The sequence below is a fragment of the Wyeomyia smithii genome, chromosome 2, assembly GCF_029784165.1.
Source record: "Wyeomyia smithii strain HCP4-BCI-WySm-NY-G18 chromosome 2, ASM2978416v1, whole genome shotgun sequence".
NCBI classification, from domain to species: Eukaryota; Metazoa; Arthropoda; class Insecta; order Diptera; family Culicidae; genus Wyeomyia; species Wyeomyia smithii.
This window is the reverse complement of record NC_073695.1, coordinates 66,890,693-66,911,307: the sequence shown is the minus strand read 5'-3', so window position 1 is coordinate 66,911,307 and position 20,615 is coordinate 66,890,693. Positions and strand designations below refer to the sequence as shown.

At 35.5% G+C, this 20,615-nt stretch overlaps 1 protein-coding gene across 1 annotated transcript in view; it reads right to left on the bottom strand.

Annotated features, from left to right (window-relative positions):
* LOC129722287 (DNA-binding protein D-ETS-3) overlaps nt 1–20,615 on the bottom strand; it is a 198,722-nt gene that overhangs the window by 86,193 nt on the left and 91,914 nt on the right. The window contains exon 4 of the mRNA XM_055675614.1: nt 8,740–8,790. Coding sequence (XP_055531589.1) covers nt 8,740–8,790 — 51 coding nt within the window. The remainder of the gene's footprint in view (nt 1–8,739; nt 8,791–20,615) is intronic.

Sequence of the window (20,615 nt, the reverse complement as noted above, 5' to 3'; positions counted from 1 at the left end):
CTTTTAGTGCCCTATGGGAACTTTTTGAAAAAGTATGATAACTTTCATGCCCTCCTTGAATATATGCTCTGCAATATGTTTTCGATATCAAGATGACGTCCAGAATCCAAATAGTCATGTCCGGCGCAAATTTTTAAATCGCAGATGGCGGATTACATTTTCTGGAGAGGTTACAAAATACAGAAGCATGCTTGTACGTTATATTGAAACGTTGTTTTGAAATCAGTTTCACGATTTCTGCTTTCTGTCAAACTGTGTGAAAATGAGTAAAATGGTTAAATCATGTCGATGTCTCTAGAAAGAGAACTATGTTCAGAAAATGACAACGGGTGACCAATGCTATTTTCAAATTCAAGAAGAAAAATATTCATAGATCAGAGCTGACTCCCCAAAACCGAAAATTGGTGTCCAAACGTTTGGTATAGTGAGGGTTGTTTTTCTGCATTGAAAGTGATTCAAAACATGAGGAAAATGTGGAGATAGTCCCCTTATCTCCAAATTGTTAATTATTACATGAAAACTGATGTTCAACTATAGGAATGATATTGATATTGAGACAAATCGCGCGAAATGACCGATGGTCGAGTATCGCCCATTTTTGATTTGAATGAAACTTTGCACACGTATTTGGCTTAGCAAACTGAGCATTTTTCACAGGTGGAGAGATTTTTTACACCCATGAGTTACATTCTAAAAGGGCGTATGCCTTTTGGCACAGGTTTTATTCGAAGCATTGTAGCCCAGAAACCGTTGCTTGTATAGAAAACTGTCTGAGAATGAGTTGTAGGGAATTAAAAATGCTTCATAAAAAAATAAACACTGTACAAAAAAAATTTTTTTTGACCAAAAAAAAATAAAAAATAAACATTAAATATCAATTTGAAAAAAAAAGAGTTGATTTTTTTTTAAATAAACTTGACTTTATTACGCAACTTTAAAAAAAAAGGCCAGGATGGAGAAATGAAAAAAAAAATTTATGGTACATTAATTTTTTTATAAAAATTCTAATTTAAACATTTTTCAAAATATTTGTATTCTGATGATTTTAAAAGATGCAGAAAGTAATTTTGAATCAAAAAGCTCTTGGTAGTAAACATTTCAAAGGCATCACGTTTTTCTTAATTTGTCCATGGTTCTCCAGAAAAACGATACGTTCATTGGAATGCTTGATCAAAAATATACAATTCATTCTTTGACAGCAAAACGATTGGATAAATAACTCAAGCGCTAAACCTTAGCCTATATACACGTTCCCCCTTGCCGAATGTTTTATAAAAAAAATATGTTTGTCGTGCAACACTACCTACTTGTTTACTAATAATAACTGTTTGTAAAGTACGCAACCAATAACTACTGGGTTACCTATAATATCTGTTTTCGTATATAAATACGATTGCACTACTCTAGATGTGTTAGTAACAGTTTGCATTTTGTGAAGATGAATAAGGTGAAAATGGAATACACCAAGCCCAAATGCTGTAAACCCTTTCCTGATCATCGGTGCTCATCAAGCTTACGCAATTAAACGAAAACGTTATTGCAAAATTATAAATATTGAACAGTCAAGCTCATTTTAATACATCTTTATCAATTTGTGATTCGTGTAGTTATTGGAATGATAGTCAAGCCACCATTAATCCCTTCGTTGTTTACTATTCAAATCTGGAACACTTAAGAATATCAGCTTCATCATAATATCGGAAGTACTCCATCATGATACTGTTGCGGTTCAGGTGTTCATTGCCAAATTAATGAGTTTTTTGAAAACAACAATAGAGTTGAAGAAAGCGATATTAATGTCTGATGGAGCTGCCTCACAATATAAAAATAGAAAAAAAAACTTTGCAAGTCTTTGCAAGTTCAAAACAAAATATAACGTCGATGCAGAGTGGCTTTTTTTGCGACTTCTCATGGTAAAGGCCCATGCGATGCAATTGGTTGCATATTAAAACGAATGGCAGGAAATGCAAGTTTAGCTAAAGAACATGAACATCCCATTACAAGCGCAAAAGAATTGTATGATTGGTCTAATCAGAAAAGTAATAAAAATTCATCCAAAATGTCATTTAGTTGGGTATCATATGAAGAATATGAACTAGGAGTAACAGAATGGAGCAATATTTTCAAAAAATCTATAATAATAGCTGCCACACAAAAGTATTACTCTTTTGTTCCGATTTCAGAAATTAAGATACAAACGAAGCTGTTTTCAAAAGATGACGAATCATTTACTCATGATGTATATAAAATATAAGGTGAAACTAGTTCTGTAAAGTATCTATGTCATAAAAAAATATGTTCCTAAGATAATAAAACTCGAAAATAAATATTTGATTCTTATATATATATATATATATATATATATATATATATATATATATATATATATATATATATATATATATATATATATATATATATATATATATATATATATATATATATATATATATATATATATATATATATTTATATCACTTAGAACATTTAACTCTTTTCTTGAGAACCGTTCGCCCAATCGTTTTGTTGTCAAAGAATGAATTGTATATTTTTGATCAAGCATTCCAATAAACGTATGGTTTTTGCTGGAGAACCATGGACAAATTAAGAAAACCTAAATTGATCCACCTATCGGTCGGACCCAGCCTTTCTCATTCAAACTTAATATTTGTAAAAATAGATTTACATGAACGCTTCAATCCAATAAATGTGTATTCACTTTTTGGGTTCTAAAATAATGATGTTGTAATATAAGTATAAAATATGAAATTTGACGTAATGTAAATGCTCAATAAATAGCGAAATAAAAGTAATGAGCGATACCGGGAACATTCAAATGGTACGATAGCACAATTAAATTATATTGTGGCCACATATATTGATCAAAGCAGGTATAGTTTTAAATAGCCTTTGAATTTCTTTTCTTTCCATAACTTTTGAACCACATATCAAATTGTTATGAAGTTTGTTATTTGTCAATTTGAGAGATGACTCGTTCGTATGACACTTGTTATGATCAAACAAGTCGTGTGATCTTTGAGATAATAGAATTTCGTTGTTTTATTAACAATTTAATAAATAACGGTTGCTTGGTTCGATTATAATCAAATGAAATGGGAACGTATAGGGCAGCCAAACTTTGAAACCACGTGTTCAATCATAATTCATCAGTTAACCCTTAACTAGCCTGTTCATCTGATAATACAATTTATCAAATCGGTTGTGTACCTTCTGAGATAATGAAGTTTCGTGATTTTCACAATTCGGTACATTACAGACGAAGTTACAGTTCTATTACAGTAAAATTCAATAGGGTGTTATGAGTCAGCTAGACCTTTCATTTGACACTAATTTCGTGAAAATCGGTTCAGCCATCTCCGAGAAAAGTGAGTGAGTTTATGTATTTTTCGGAATATGTTTCTTTTCATAACTAGATTTCACATTTTTAAACATAACAGGCAAACTAATAGTCCGATTGCAAAAAAATCAATAGGGTCTTATGGGGTAACTAGACCTTTCATATGACACTGATTTTGTGGAAATCGGTCCAGCCATCTCTGAGAAACATTAGTGAAATTAAACAGTCTTCAGAAGACGTTTCTTTTCATAACTTTTGAACCACATGTTCAATCTTTATAAAATTCAAAAGTTAAGGGTTTTTAAAATAGCCCGTTCATTTGATACCAATTTTATTGAAATCGGTTGTGTGGTTTCTGAGATATTAATGTTTCGTAATTTTTACATTTTTAAACAAAACCTCTAAAATAAAAATCCAATTACAATGGCAACTAGAACTTTCATTTGCATATAATTTTATTAAAATCGGTCCAGCCATCTCTGAAAAAAGTGAGTGAAAATAAAAATCAGCACATACACACACACACACACACACACAAACACACACACACACACACACACACACACACACACACACACACACACACACATACAGAAAATGCTCACCTCGTCGAACTGAGTCGAGTGATATATGCCATTCGGCCCTTTGGAGTACTTTCATATCTTCGGTTTTGCAAGTGATTGCTATACCTTTCTAGGAGAAAGGCAAAAAGTTAAAAAAAATTATTAATTAGGAGTAAAATATTCGTGCTGAAGAAATAGCGAAATAAAAGAAATGACTTTGAATTTCGTACACTTCAATCACGAGCAGTACCGGGAACGTACGAATAGCACAATACCAAATTTAAATTTTGTTGAGGCCATATGTTTTGATCAAAGCGGTTACAGTTTCAAATAGTCTTTGAATTTCGTTTCTTTTCATAACTTTTGAACCACATATCAAATTGCTATGAAATTTCTTACTTGTGAGTTTGAGAGACAACCTGTTCAAATGACACTAGATATGTTCAAATAAGTCGTGTGATCTTTGAGATAATAGACTTCCGTTGTTTTTATAATTTAATACATAACGGTTGGAATAAAAATACGATTATAGTCAAATGAAATGGGAACCTATAGGAAAGCCAAACTTTTCATTTGACACTCAGATTGTTGAATTTGCGGGAAAACGAGTGAATTTGAAAAGTCACCGGAACATGTTTCTTTTCACAATTTTTGAACCACGTGTTTAATCAATATAAAATTCATCAATTAACCTTTAACTAGCCCGTTCATTTGATACCAATATTGTTCAAATCGGTTGTGTACTTTCTGAGATAATGAAGTTTCCTGATTTTCATGTTTTGATACATTACAGACAAAGTAACAGACCGATTACATTGAAATTCAATAGGGTTGTTTTGAGGCAGCTAGACCTTTCATTTGACACTAATTTCGTGGAAATCGGTTCAGCCATCTCTGAGAAAAGTGAGTGAGTTTAAGTAGCCTTCGGAATATGTTTCTTTTCATAGCTGGATTTCACATTTTTAAACATAACAGGCAAAGTAATAGTCCGATTGCAAAACAAATCGATAAGGTTTTATGAGGCAACTAGACCTTCCATTTGACACTGATTTTATGAAAATCGGTTCAGCCATCTCTGAGAAACATGAGTGAGATTAAACACTCTCCAGAACACGTTTCTTTAAACAACTTCTGAACCGCACGTTCAATCTTCATGAAACTCAAAAATTAAGAGTTTTTTAAGTATTTCGTTCATATAAAACCAATTTTGTTAAAATCGGTTGAGTAGTTTCTGAGATAATGATGTTTCGTGATTTTCACATTTTTTAACATAACCTCTAAACTAAAAATCCGATTGCAATGAAATTCAATAGGGTCTTATGGGGCAACTAGGCCTCTCATTTGCGTATAATTTCAAGAAGATCGGTCCAGCCATCTCTGAGAAAATCGAGTGAGATTGGGAGAGCGTTACACACACACACATACACACACACATACGCACACACACACATACAGAAAATGCTCAGCTCGTCAAACTAAGTCGATTGATATACGAGATTCGACACTTTGGAGCACTTTTATACCTTTGGTTTTTCCAGTGATTGCTATACCTTTCTAGGAGAAAGGCAAAACGTGTATTTCCTAAATAATTATAATTTTTCGAGCCTAAATTAGAAATAACTCGAAAACCAATGCCTTTAGAATGTTTACTACCAAGAGCTTTTTGATTCAAAATTACTTTCTGCATCTTTTAAAATCATAAGAATACAAATATTTTGAAAAATGTTTGAATTAGAATTTTTATAAAAAAATTAATCGACCATAAAAAAATTATTTTTCATTTCTCCATCCTGAACTTTTTTTTAAAAGTTGCGTATTAACGTCAAGTTTCTTTAAAAAAAAATTCAACTCTTTTCTTTTAAATTGAAATTTAATGTTTATTTTTAATTTTTTTTGGTCAAAAAAATTTTTTTTTGTACAGTGTATATTTTTTATGATGCATTTTCAATTCCCTACAACTCATTCTCAGACAGTTTTTCTATACAAGCAACGGTTTCTGGGCTACAATGGTTCGAATAAAACCTGTGCCAAAAGGCATACGCCCTTTTAGAATGTAACTCATGGGTGTAAAAAATCTCTCCACCTGTGAAAAATGCTCAGTTTGCTAAGCCAAATACGTGTGCAAAGTTTCATTCAAATCAAAAATGGTCGATTAAATTTTCGCGTATTTCCAGGCGATTTGAAATGATTTTGCTCTATTGTTTACACGAAAAACTCAAACGAGCAGACAAAGCAAGCAATAATTTTCACTACCAGAGGTAAGCTTAGGCTATTGATTATGTAATTTCAGTGTAACACATCGATTGTTAAACAAAAAAGGATCTTCAATCATATTTCAAAGGAATATCGACCCCCCGAAACTTTACAACGAAATAAGGCGTCACAGGGACGATCCATTCAACAATGTAAAGCAGATTAAAGATCACCGTGTTTTTCCCGCGATTCATTACATGTTGCTTGCTCGAGGGTGGGCTCACCTGCAAATTCATTTACTTTAGCCTCTGATGGAGAAACGAAAAGGGTGGTATATAAACAAGTTTGTAACTAAAATAGAAATATTATTTGAAATGATGGGTTGGAAAAAATATATGTAAATATAGAAAATTCTAGAAAAAGCAGAAGTTTTTACACGAGCAAGGCCGGGTACATTCAGCTAGTTGATTATAAATTGATGATTTACATTAATATTCAATATTTCAAAACTAGTTGTTTCTTTCGCTCAAATATTAACATTGTTTTTGCATAGTATAAAAGTAATATGGTCATTAAATTAACAAAACTAGAAAAAGTTGTTATATATACAGTAACAAAAATTGGAGTGATAATGGTTATACTGGAAGTGTTCTGTTTATCTTCTCTTAGCGCATTTCGACCCGCCTCGAAAACAGAAATCGTTCAAATAATTCAAATAATAATTTGATCAAGTAATTTAACGTTAGCTGCGGAATACTAAGACTTTTGTCCACAGGAAAAGCACTTTACAAGTACGTAGTATAGTTATTAAATGGCGTTATGTCTTACGAAAAGACATAGTTATTGTTCGTTGTACTCATGTTATTAAAAAACATCTCTAAAACCAGGAAAACGAACCTGTTTCCAAATTGCAGTTGTATTACTGATGAAAAACAACTTCAAACACAATATTACACCACACGTTTTCAATTGCGCTTGTACTACACTTATATGAATACTTTCATCGTTACTTTTTCTAACATGTTTTGTGTGTTACTTGGGTCATTAACTCTGCCTAAACGTGGCTGGTAGAGAGCCTGGTAGTCCGACGAATGTTGGTGCTGAGGTGGAGTTAGATGGGGAAACTTTTGAAGTAGTCGATGAATCGATACGCCTATGCAACCCAAAACTCACTCTTGATAGAGCTTCTCGTGTACCATCACTCAAACCGAGTCAACACCATCATTGCTGGGCCAGTGACAAAAAGGTACCTATGAAAATTCCATTATTCGGGTAGAACACGTTCGTGGTTGCGGAAAATTCCCCCGAAAGCCGGAGGCAAAGATGACACCGTTCTCGGCTGCTGCGGTTCATAATGCGCAATCAAAGCTGGAGCCAATATCAAAAACAAATGTTACGCTCTCTTGATCTCGTTGCAAACTTCAAAGAATCTCCGCTTCGACATGTCGTCGTTGCTCGTTGCCACGGTGGCGGCGTTATCATCTCTGATGATGGTGATCCGGCCTGCTTGCTTGAGGGGATCACGGCAGGGAACTTTTGTCGCCTGTTTTCGATGTTTCTTGTCGGCTTGCTTTACGGTTAGACAAGTTTTCCCAGCTGCGGGCGATTTGTCTTATTGCGATAAACTTTCGCACCAAGTTCTAGCCCTCCGTGGCGTAACTTATGAATAGCGCAAACTTTGTTAGCCGACACTGGCAGAGGACGGAGCTACTGATGAAGGAACTTGCCCGATGGGGAACGACCGCCTCTTCGATTTAGATGTGGTGGGTGGATAAAACCGAGAACTCATCGGGGAACGAACACCCGTGATGGTGTTACAAATTACACCCCAGAGCGTTTTCAGACACAACATTAAAATTAAAGTTTATTCGAGCGAGATTGGATGGCCTGACTGCTGACTTTGTGGCCGTCCGGCTCGATGCTAGGAAACAAGGGGGGAGGGGTGTTGGTTTCGCGTGAGGTAGCACAAATGGAAGCGCCACATGCTGTGCGCGAAGAAAAACAGATTTTCCAGCTCGCCCCTACGGCTGTACGCGGGGTGGCAGCGGATTAGACGGGTTAACGGGAAGCACGACCATTCCTCATCACTCGCAGCGCTTCACATCGAAATCAAATTCAATTTGAATGTGATCAAAAAGTGGTTTGATGATTTGCTCTGATTGTAAACAATAAAGCGAGGTTTGCACGTCTGGAGAGGGGGTGTGAAAGCAAAGACGCCGGAGGCGATTTTCACTCGTTTCCCTGTCGGTCGATAAACGGCCAGGATTTGGTAAAGAGTGATTATTGCGCTTTTGGCAGTCACTTTTCTGCGTTTCACTTTTGATTGTGTTTTGATAGAGTTTGCGAAGAGAGGACCGCCGGCATTTTTTTACCGGCTTCTGCGTCGGTACGGCAATAGAGTGACCCATCGAAGTGCAGTCTGTTGTGATAAATTAAAATAACAGTTATTTGAATCACAATGAGATTTACAATATTGAATAACACTTTGTAAAATTAGGTAGAGAGTGTAGAAATATAAAAGCGTTGCAAAAGCTTAAAATATGGTTCACGATAGTGTTGTTCTGGAATCACTAAAACTTGTGGAACTATGCAATAGAAAAAAAACTTTTACTATATAATACTTACTTTGACTTTGCGATGAACTGTGCGAACCCCATGATGATTTATACGATGAATCTGTGAATAAAAACAGAACGATACAATTAATTAGTTCAATGTATATGTATTGGGATTTTTTTTATTTCCAGTTGCCAATTTTTCAAACTTAAATAGTTTTGCTGAGCTGTACTTAAATTGCTTAGAGTTCCGAACTATTTGTAACATTGTTTGCAGTTTTGTGACAAAATTCGACGAATTAGAGGACACCCCCCTCCCCCCCTCCAAACCAAGTTATGTGGAAAATATGGAACTAAGTGAAAAAATGGATTTTTTCTAATTGTTCTCTAATTACTGGTTTGTCTGTTTAAGGTCAAATTTTAGTACTTTCTTGTCTTTTTTTTCTTTTCTGATACAACGTATGTTTTTGGTAATAACATTTGCAAAAAAAAAATGCAGGGGGGGGGGGGGGGTTGTAAAAAGCTACGCAATTATCTGGAGGGGGCTGATTTAGTGACGAAATGCTACGATGGGGGGGATGTGAGGGGTCAAAAAAACTTAAAAATAAGCGTCATTTATGCATGCTTCCTTTCTGGTGGACAGATCTGGCTTATTTTTTTAGTATTTGTATAGAAATATATTATCTACATTGTTACATAACAGTTCTTGAAAATTGCAAAAATTGCTGAAATAGCGGCCATTTTAGTAAAAAAAATAATTTTGTTCCATGAAAAATCAATATTCAAAAAATCAAAAAACTATGAAAAATTCAGATATCGAAAAGCGACTATGTAACAAGATAGACATGCAAATTACATCTTCAAATATTCCTTAATCAATAGCTACAATACCAAAACTCTTCTGTTTACTCTACACATTTATTTTTCGACTCTCCAGAGTAGGGTCCCCCATTAAACCCCAACTGCTTAAAAGCTGCATAAATTCCAAAACTCTCGGAAAAGAGAGAGAAAATGGAGAGCCAAAGAATAAACCCATGCTATTATTATTTTTTCTAATCCCGACTATTTTTTCAAAAAATCATTTTGAAAATTGGTGTTGAAGTTTACTAATATTTTCAGAGCGAGAACGATTTGTTAAAAAGATTAAAAGTGAGCACATTTAGATAATCAATTTTGAACTTATTTTTCAATTTTTTCATAAAAAAATTGTTTTTCGGTGTATATTTTTTCGAAAAGATAAAATCATCTGCAATTTTGCCAAAGATGTGTACATCGATCAAACATACCGCTCTGGCCCGAAAAATAAAGGTAATCCATTACAGTGACGTTTCGATTATTCGTTCAAAACATATTTTCGCGCGCTATATTTAAAACATAATATATTTGAATCATATTTCTTGATGCAGGTTTATTCGATATTTTAAGTTCAACATGCATATTCTTAACTGTTTATTAACTCAACAAAACGAATCGAAGTTTAATGCATAACAACTCAAGAATATATTTAATAAACTATTGATTTGATGACTTTTTCATGGCTATTTCAAGTATTTTTCGATAATTATATCTGCCATAAGTTTGGAATCGCTTCACTGAGTGTTGCAACAACCAGTTTGAATATTGCAGCAGCCTGAAAAGTTTATCATCACCTAATAAGGGAAAATTTATATAACTGTACCTCGGATACCGACAACCTAGAATGTTGTGGTTTTCAGAAAATTTGTTTTGAAACGTGTGATCGCTTTTATTGATTCTAAATTAGACCGCAACGCACAGTAGCATGTAGTTTTGAGTATTTTTAACCTTATTCACCTCGTGAATCCGATCTATTACAAAGTTCTCGTCTTCAGCAAAGTTGTTCAGAGGGTCAAGAGATTTTACTTTGTACACAATTCATTTTTAAATTCGACTGCAACGCGGCGCTTGTGTGCATGTAGCTTTGAAAATTTTGAACATTACTTATCTACTGCGATCTTCAGAAAACTAGTTGAGAAGGTCATGTGGAAAACTTTGTTGAAGACCACAGTTTTCTAGCAGGATGGAATCGTATTATAGGTAAATCAGAATCAAAATACGAAGAATTGCGTGCACACTAGTAACACATTCACAACACAACACATTCCGTACTTGATTTTCCACCATTCAGGAGCCCTAAATCTTCTGAACAACTTTTCTGAAGACCGCAGCTTTCTAGAGAGTAACAACTCCGGGATAAGTTAAGGTCAAAATGTGTAAAATTACGTTTACACTAATGCTACGTAGCGACGAAAATCTGCACATAACTGTTCCCCAACCAGAAGCCCTTGACCTTCTGAACAAATTTGCTGAAGACCGTAACTTTCCAGGTCGTCACAAGATATCTACAATGAGTAGACAAAATGATTGAGACAGGCAAAATTTTTGTCAATTTTTGAATAGGCAGAACTTAACGAAAAATGACTCAATTTTGATGAAACCGGTTTCTTTTTATTGGAAAACTATTCTAGTTTCCAAAAATCACTAGGGAATATGACGGGACCAACGGACACCGGAAATGTTTCGGATTTTAGGAGTGTGTGTCAAAATGTGCATTCTTGCAACGCGTAGAACTTTTTCTGAAATCTTGTTTCTTTTAGTTTTATATGTTTCCGATAAACTAGAATTCATTCCGCGTTCATTGGCACTCAAAGGTTGAATTTATTGTACATGACTAATTCATTCTTCCTTCAGTTCGGGTATAATTATTAATGGTTTGGGTACCGGACAACTAAACAATGTCGCCGAAGGAGTTTTATCTTCATCGATAGGATGATATAAACCACACATTTTCGCTTGCAAAACTTTGTAATTCTGGTAGAAGCTATCCACATTCCAAGTGGACGACTAAAAAGTTCCCGATTCATCCAAGAATTAGCCTCGATTATGCAACGGAGTCGTTATATTTTTCAAGCATCTAGGCAAGGGGAGCTCCGTAGCCGCAAGGTTACAGAGTCCGGTTTGGTAAGCAAGTGGTCGTGGGTTCGAATCTTAGCAGAATCAGGCCATTTGGTTGTTGAAGGACTATAGCATGGGTTTATTCGCAGGCTCCCAACCACGTACCCTCCCTTCAATCTGTATTCTACAGTACCCCTGTTGACTCTCCTTCTAAAAAAATAAGTCCCTATTATAATAAAACTAAGCGGGGGCCTAGTGTGGTTGGTAACGTCTCCGCCAACCACGCTCGACGCCTGGGTTCGAATCCCACCGCTAACATAGGTGTCGATGGTTGTGAGGTGGCGTGATCCACTCACAACCAACCCAACTGGTCTAGATTCAATCCTAGCCGACACCGGGAGATTTTCTGAGGCGAAAAATCTCTGGGATCACGCCTTCCATCGCATGAGGAATTAAAGCCGTTGGCGCCGGTCCGTTAATAAACGGGTCGTGAGTTAGGGTCCTGGGTGTGGAGTCGCCTCCCTGGGCGTCGGTGATTGGCCACAACAGTGGCGGAACTAGACCGACGGAAAATAAGCGAGAATAAAAAAAAAAATAAAAAAAAAATATAATAAAACTGGTGTAAGTAACGTATGAAAGTTCTCTACAGGGAATCGTAATTAGGCAATATTGTTAGGATAGACAGAGGCTCGGTATAGTAGAGCAGTAAGCTTGAAACGGAAAGGTAAAATTTACACACAAGCACGGATATGAAAGATAAGCGTATCACTTACTTCAATAGTGATACTGCCAATAATATGAAGTGTGGAGTACAGAAAACACCTGGGCAATATCACAATAGATCTAAGCTCTGGTCGGAGTGATGAGTCCACACAGGAAATAAAAAAATCATCTAGGCACTTTTAATCTTACAGTAAGCAATAACGGCGATTCCGAGTCCCAAATACGTTCGAGGATGGCATGACGTTACTAGATTTTTATCAATTTTAATCCCCGAAGCGATTTCGCCTCCCGAATGAGTCATTTTGAAAAATAACCTATAATCGTCACAATTGTAAATTTGATCAGCAATTGAGTCATGTTTCATTAGGCAATTTAAGAACTCTTCTTTAACTCTAGAAAGATAGTCTGCGTCAATTTGATTCCTCGCTTTGAGTAACATTGCCCTCTTCTTTTTTAATAGTAGGAATCCGTTCTCGATTTTCAAAAAATTGTATTCTGGTATTTGTTATGTATCGATGTTTTAACACCGTAAAGATCCCTCATTATAAAATTTTATACAGAAAAATTGCCTTTTTAATGATTTAAAATTCATGCATCAATTAAACCCCAGAATAAGACTATCTTTGCAGGGTCAAAAGAAATGATTGCTAGAAAACTTGCTGACAATTTTTCACCCCTAGGTGAATTAACTCGTGTTTTATAATATTTTTCAAATATCTCAGAAACGAAACGTGAAAAAAGCGAACCGTGATAAAATCGACACGTCACTGTTATACCATTTTTACATAAACCTTCTACAAATATTAGTCGCGATCCAAAAACAAAACAAATGGCACCTTTAGTTCAAATGACACCTTTGTGCAAAATTTCAAAGATCAAAAATGATTCATCGGTTCCCCTTTTTTGAAATTTCTCACAAAGAAATTTCATTTAACCGGAACCGGACTAATAAAACTCTCAACCACACAACAAAATAACACATTGTAGCCTGTTGCAGCTTGGAATGAAGATGACCAAATTCTTCTTGTGACAAATGGAAGCAGATAGAAGAAGATGCAGCGCACTTTTACCCACGGGACAGTTTATTACGCTGTTGCGTGTTGCGTATTGCAGCTGTGCGGCTGGGAGACAGCAAATTCGGCGCGTACTACCTGGTGGTAGATACAGGAACGGAAGTTGATGCTGCTCTAAAGTCGAGTCGACCGTCTTTGTTAGGGCATTCCAGCATTTCGAATTATGCACAGTATCATCGATTTGTGATGAACATCCTACAACTGCGTATTTGTTGAGGATTTTGACCACAGGTGCAATTTGATAAAAATACCCCTGATATATATTCAAAGTTGCCAGCGAAATATAAATGAGAATAACAGCGAATGCACATATGACTATGACACGGTTATATGGGAAAAAGTGATGGTGTTATTTTCTCGCTTCAATGCACTTCGCGTATTGCTTATGGATCGTATAACAACTATGTAAACTTTTAGATCAAAAAAAGAAAAAAAGTAGTTTCCGAGATGCATTTGAAACGAGAAGAGCTAAACCAGCAAATCGTGGGCGCGATCGATAATCCTGGTCAGTCTCACAGAAGGATCGGCAAAAGGCTTGGAATCCACCATTCCACCGTGTCCCGCTTTGTGAAGATGTTCCGGGAGATGAAGACCGTCATGGACGACGAGACATACATCTAGGCGGACACCAAAAAAATCTCCGGCTTCGAGTTTTTTCGGTACGTACCGTGGAATGGGGTAAAATTGATCAGTGGGGTGAAATTGATCACCTGAAAATTCATGATAAAAAATACTAATCAAAAGATATTGCTCTTACAACACTAGGCAATGTTAACGTATCCCTAAACGCAACTTTTGCAATATTCACATACCTGTTCAAAGTTAACCCTTGCATGCCCGGCGTTATTTTTCATATTTTTGAAAATTTCTTCTAACTCAGTCAAAACTCAATCAAACTTGATCAAACAATTTTCCAAATAACAAAAAAAAAGTTTTGAATTAACTTAAAGTAATCTTATTTGAGAGTTAATTACGTTCAATTTGGAGAAGTGAGTAAAGTTTGATAAAAGCTAAAAAAATGTAATTTTCAACAATGATCATTTCATACCATTAAAAAAAAAAAACCACAAAAATTTTAATTTCAGAGCTAGATTTTGCAACAAATCGAGTTGAAATCAGTCTAACGACAATCAAATAAGAGCAAATTTAGCAACAAGCAGCTCGTGACCCAAAATAAACAAATTTCAACCTGAAATATCGTTATTTTTGTTTCCAAACTAGCTGTAAATGATATTTTTCAGTACAGAAATCATCATTTATCTTTAGCCTATCGAAAAACAGCACATTGCCAAAAGAATGTATGGATTTCAATGGTGATCAATTTCACCCCAATTCACCTCATAGTACCTTATAGAATTATCGAATTTGTTTCATTCTATGAAGTAGACGATAGAAATTTCACCAATAGCCATTGAGGTTTACTGGAGCACATACCAGTACTTGTTTTAAAATTATACTATTTTGTGAAAAATGTACATGAAGCTAATTAATTGGAAATTGTTATAAAAATTGATCAATTTCACCCCGTTCCATGGTACCACATGGAGGAAAAGTTCCGAAAGAGAAAGACGAACAAATTCGCGAAAAAGTACCTGTTGTGACAGGCGATCTGCAAGTGCGGCCGGTACAGCAAGCCGTTCGTTACAACCGGCACCATAAACGGGCAGATTTATCGAGATGAATGCTTGCAGAAGTGCAATCCCGGTGTATAAAGTATAAAATTCTATCGCCTATGCTAAGAAAAGCAGCTCAGCTCTGATTGGTTGAAACTTGCGTTTCAACCAGGTTTAACAATTTTCAAAGAAACAATAGCACAATCAAATCACAATACTTTACATTCGAGTAGATGCAGAGTTAATTTTCCAACCGATTATTGCAAAAAAGAAGGAAATCCGTTGAAAATCAACCGAGTGATAAGCATTTGAAAAGAGACAAATTGCGCCCCCTGTTCCATTTTAAGATTTTCATTTTACACCTCTCTAGCGAGATTTTCTTAGAGACGAATTTCTACTTTGAAAATGTCTAGTTCTGTGTATAAAAAATCATTGAAGAAAAATTATCGCATTATAGTACTTGTACTAGATTAGATACATAACACAGGTCAACAAAGATTTTGCTGTAGAACTCAAACTGGAAAAATACGGAAGATTATAGCTTTTTACTATTCTCGTGATTTTTTGGTGCCCCTAGCTTGGTCAGAAGTGTGTCAAAGTAATTTCTAGCCGGGTTCGTCGTTTCAAGGTTTGCTTACGGAGAAACTTTATTTAAATCTTTGAAGACTTTACACATTTCTGAACTTGTTGAAAGCACCAATATTCACAGAAATGATTAAATGGTTATAATCTTTCATTTTCTATCAGTTTGAGCTCTAAACGAAACTTGCGTTGACAACTGATCGACAAAAGCAAAACACAAAATTGCTCAAAAGCTCAAACAGGAAAAAATAGTAAGATGATAGCTTTTTAACAACTTCTGTGAATTGTGGTGCTGTTAGCCTTTTAAATTAGGCGCTTTTGTCGACCAGTGTTATAGTCTATATAGTAGAAAAAATGGAATTCTTTATCTTATTGATATTATTCCCTCAGTCTCTAAGGTGTACAGTAAATTTTGAATCGTTCTAAATCAAAAATAATAAGCGGTGACATGTAGGTTTTTTAACATTTGAGAAAAAATAATAGGTATTTAATTACTAAAACTTGAGATATTATTCACAAAACTACGTAAAACATGCAATATTATGACTTTCTGTGCTGAATTTGCCTCTGAATCAAAATTCAAAGCGATGACATATGATTCTTTTTTCACTAAAATGTTTGTTTATGTTCAGGAAAGATATTTGAGGAAAAATAATTAGTATCTGATCACTAGAACTTGAGATATTATTCACAAAACTACGTAAAACATGCGAAATAATGACTTTTTATATTTAATTCGTCTCCAAATGAAAATTCAAAGCGATGACATATGATTCTTTTTTATTAAAATATTCGTTGATGTTTAAGAAAGACATTTGAGAAAAAAATAAGAGTATCTGATTACTTATACTCGAGATATCATTCACAAAACTACGTGAAACATGCAAAATCATGAATTTTATGCTGAAATTGCCTCTAAATCAAAACTCGAAGCAGTGATCTGTGATTTTTACTGTAATAAAATGTTCGTTGTGTTTGAGAAAGATATTTGAGGCAAAAATAATAGGTATCTGATTATTTGAAATTTAAATATTTTCCACAAAACCACATGAAACATGCAAACCATAACTTTTTAGGCTCAATTTGTCTCTAAATCGAAATTCAAAGAAATGACACGTGAGTTTTTTTTTTTCAATAAAATTTTCGTTGTTATTCAGGAATGACATTCGAGAAGAAATAATAGTTACCGTTAACTGAAAATAGAGATATTACTCACAAAACTAAGTAAAACATGCAATATCATGAATATTTTGGCTCAATTTGTCTCTAAATCCAAATTTAAAGCTATGATATATGATTTTTTCTATTGAAACGTTTGTTTATGTTCAGGAAAGACTTTTGAGTAAAAATAACAGATTTTTGATTACTGAAAATTGAGATATTATTTACAACACTACGTTAAACAAGCAGAATCATGAATATTTGAACTCAATTTGCCTCTAAATCGAAATTCAAAGCTATGATATGTAATTGTTCTTCATTGAAATGTTTGTTAATGTTCAGGAAAGACATTTGAGGAAAAATAATGGGTATCTTATTGCTAAAAGTTGAGATATTATTTTGAAAACTACGCATGTTTGAAGATGATTTTCTGCATACAGAGAAACACATTAAAATACTCTTTTTGAAATTTATTTTTTATACATATGATACATGCAAAATTTTGACTTTTTGAGCATGAGCTCAATTTGCGTGTAAATTAAATTTATTTTTTCAATAAAATTTTCGTTGTTCCTTTCAACATCTACAAATATTTTCTAGTAGAAGAATTTATGTTTTATTTGGTGCGAGTCGAGCAGAAAAAAATTACATTTCTGATGTTTTCGTAGTTTTGTGAATAGTAACACATTACGGAATTCGAAATACTTTTTTACTTTTACCAAAACTAGATTTTGGGACATTTGGCTGGAAGAAAGGCCGCATTTCATTGGTTTAATCTTTTTTTTTCAATTTGCACGTAGTTATGTGGATTAAAACGTTAACATCTTCTCAGACGTGTTCCTTGGACACCAACAAACATTTTCGTTATAAAAATTCACATGTTATCTCTTTGAATATAATTAAAAAAGAGAACTAAGCATGAATGGTCACGCTAAACTCTTCTTACGTTGATTTCTTTCTTCTAAAAGTTACATAAAAAGAGGTTTTACTGTGAACGATTGACGAATATCCGGTTATCACCCGAGTGTGGTATATTCGGAACTGGGATGACCCCACATAACATTTTCCAAAATAACGACTTATGGTTTCAGGAAAATATTCTAAAGTGGTATTTGGCCAACCATTTCAATACTTCCGAAACTTTCGAACTCCATACGTCATTTTGAAATCCGAAATAGCGACTTCCAGTTTCTGTAAAACATCCCCAAATCACAAAATGCAATCGAATATGGGTATTTCCGTTCTGTGCGTTCTCAGAATGTTGAAGTACTTAAAGTGATGTTGGACGTATAAGATGTAAAATATTTTTGAAGTGAGTTGTGCTAATAATGCAATGAATTATATAAAATGATTCCTAATTTTGAAACTTTTGATCCCGAGCATCGCCGGGAACGTTCAACTAGTACTAAATAAAACAATGCTTTATACCTGACTATTAATTCTCATGCACTCAAGAACAAAATCTAGTGTGGAAGGATACGTGAACAAATACGTGAGAGATTCTTGCTATCACTTAGTGATGCTTCGTCTCCCACCCTCCAAATCACTTCTCGATCAAGCCGTTACGTCATGTTCTACACATCATGCAAAACACTAAATTATATTGTGCCGTATTAAATAAATGTCTTTTAAAAAAGTGTTCACAAGTTTGTGAAGACCTTTCGAAGTAATTTTTCATCACACTGCGAGGTTTGAACTGAGTTTAATAATGAAAAACTAATATACTGTGAAAGACAACAAGCCGTTTATTGAGCGCCAAAAAATAAAAATTCACTGAATATTCGCTTAAGAAGCTGTAATTAAGTTTGTTGGAAACTGTCAAACGCTTTTCAGTGTTCGCCTTCTTGTTATCGATTATTCCGCATACGAGCTTTTTGACTGCTCAATCAAATACCATTAACTGCATGTTGTTTACCTCTTAATCGACATTTGCTTCTGCATACTTAAGTGGGTGTTCAAAAACTATAGAACCCTTTCTGATGCTCTATACGGTAAATCAAGTGTTCAAGCTGAAGAACTCATTCCCTAGAAAAATCTTAACAATTGGTCAACTTTCAAGCCAGCAAAAAAAAAGAAAAATCCGTAATCGTTGCCGAAACAACAAGTGAAACAGAAGTATTTTAACATTTTCAATCCGATTCAAACCGTGAAATGTGCACAATCATGCTTGTATTAAAAAGCTATTTTGATTAAGTACTTGATGATGAATGTCGATTATCAATTAAGAAAGATGTAATCTACAAGTGAATAATCGAATAATTGAGAAAATCAGAAGTCAGAAAAGCAATTTTAATACGATGATAGTCACTGAGAAACATTAGTACCAAAAATAAAACAAACGTGCTTAGTGTTTGAGTAGTAACTTGACTAGCTGCGAATTCATTACGAACATATTGAGCGAATCGAAATTACTTTTTCAATGTATCACTATGTCAGTAAATTACATATTACTAAAGAAGCAGTAAATTACATTACGCATCGGAAACTATCTTTACTCATATACTCGAATGCCTCTCAAAAAATCCAAACAGTATAGTACCCCAATAGTTACCGGCTAGTAGCATCGAGAAGTTTCCGAACGATCCCCCGGAAGACCGGTTCAGATAGTCGGGTGAACTTTTTATGTCGATCATAATGCGGCTGCTATCGTCAACACTGGTCTCGCGTGGCTTTCCAGTTTTTAGGCGAATTTTGAAAGCTTTCTCGTCGAACCGTGCCGTGTCGAGACCGCCGATCGGTCCGCCGTGACCGAGGGCACCGTCCCCGTCCGTGTTGGCCACTGGTGCCGCTACCCGGTCGTGGCACCCCTTAAGCACACTCGTTCAAATTCGTACTTTCACTAAGAATCCAGTGCATTGCTATTATACTATTCGGGCTGCACTTCCTTCACTTCTTTTTTTTGTTGTTGCAAGTTCACCTGATTTCACTTTCACTCACCGATCAATAGTTGCAACGCGCGAAGCTCCCCGTGGTGAGCAAGAAGAGAAAAAAAAACAATTGAAATTATTCACTCCTTTTCCGCATCCGGCATTCTGCGTTCCTATAAATACCAAGAAGCAGTCACACTTTGCTCTATTCACGACACCACCGTTGACAAAAAACGCTTGGAATACAATCAATTTTGTCGGCAATTTTTCTTCGCCCGTTTGCTCTGTTGCTCTCGGCTGCCAAAGGTCCCCGATACTGTTTTGTTATAGCACACACCGGTTGATGGTGGACATAAAAATTCTTCCACTCCCGAACGGCACTCGTTGCCGTCGTGGTCTCTCGAGTCCCTCAATTGGTTGGCTGGTGGCCACGATGGGATTAAGAACACACGAAAAAAAAAACTAGAAAATTATTTATTTAGGGGGCCTCTGACCGACCCACAGCGAGACGCGCTCTCTTCCGATGGTCGCACTGGTGCCTAGTTCCGAAAACAATAGACCGCAACCAGGAACCGGTCGTTGCTGGTCACGACGACGATGAGGCGACAAAAAAGGGTCACGAAAAGTGTGTGTATCGGAAGAGGAAAAGGAACGGGAAAAGTGACGATCGGAACCGGTTAACGTTACCGGACACCTCTATTTCCGGGCACTGTTATTCATCCACACTGGGTGCAGAACACAAATCTCTCTCTTTCTCTCCTCCGTCTCTTTGTATTCGTGTGTATCTCTCCTGCTCTCTCTGTTACTCTCGGGGTAGGCTTCGGTGTTGGCCTCCTCTGTTGGCCGTCCTGGTGGGGGTTTGGCCTCAACAGACGACGACGATGACGACCTGCTCCTGTTGCAGCAAGCTGGCAAGCAAGCACCCAGTCAGTCGTCCGTGGCAGGTTGGGAGTTGGATGCCTCCTGCTGGATGATAATGTCTGTATTGGTGCTGTGACCGGAGGTAGGCTTGAA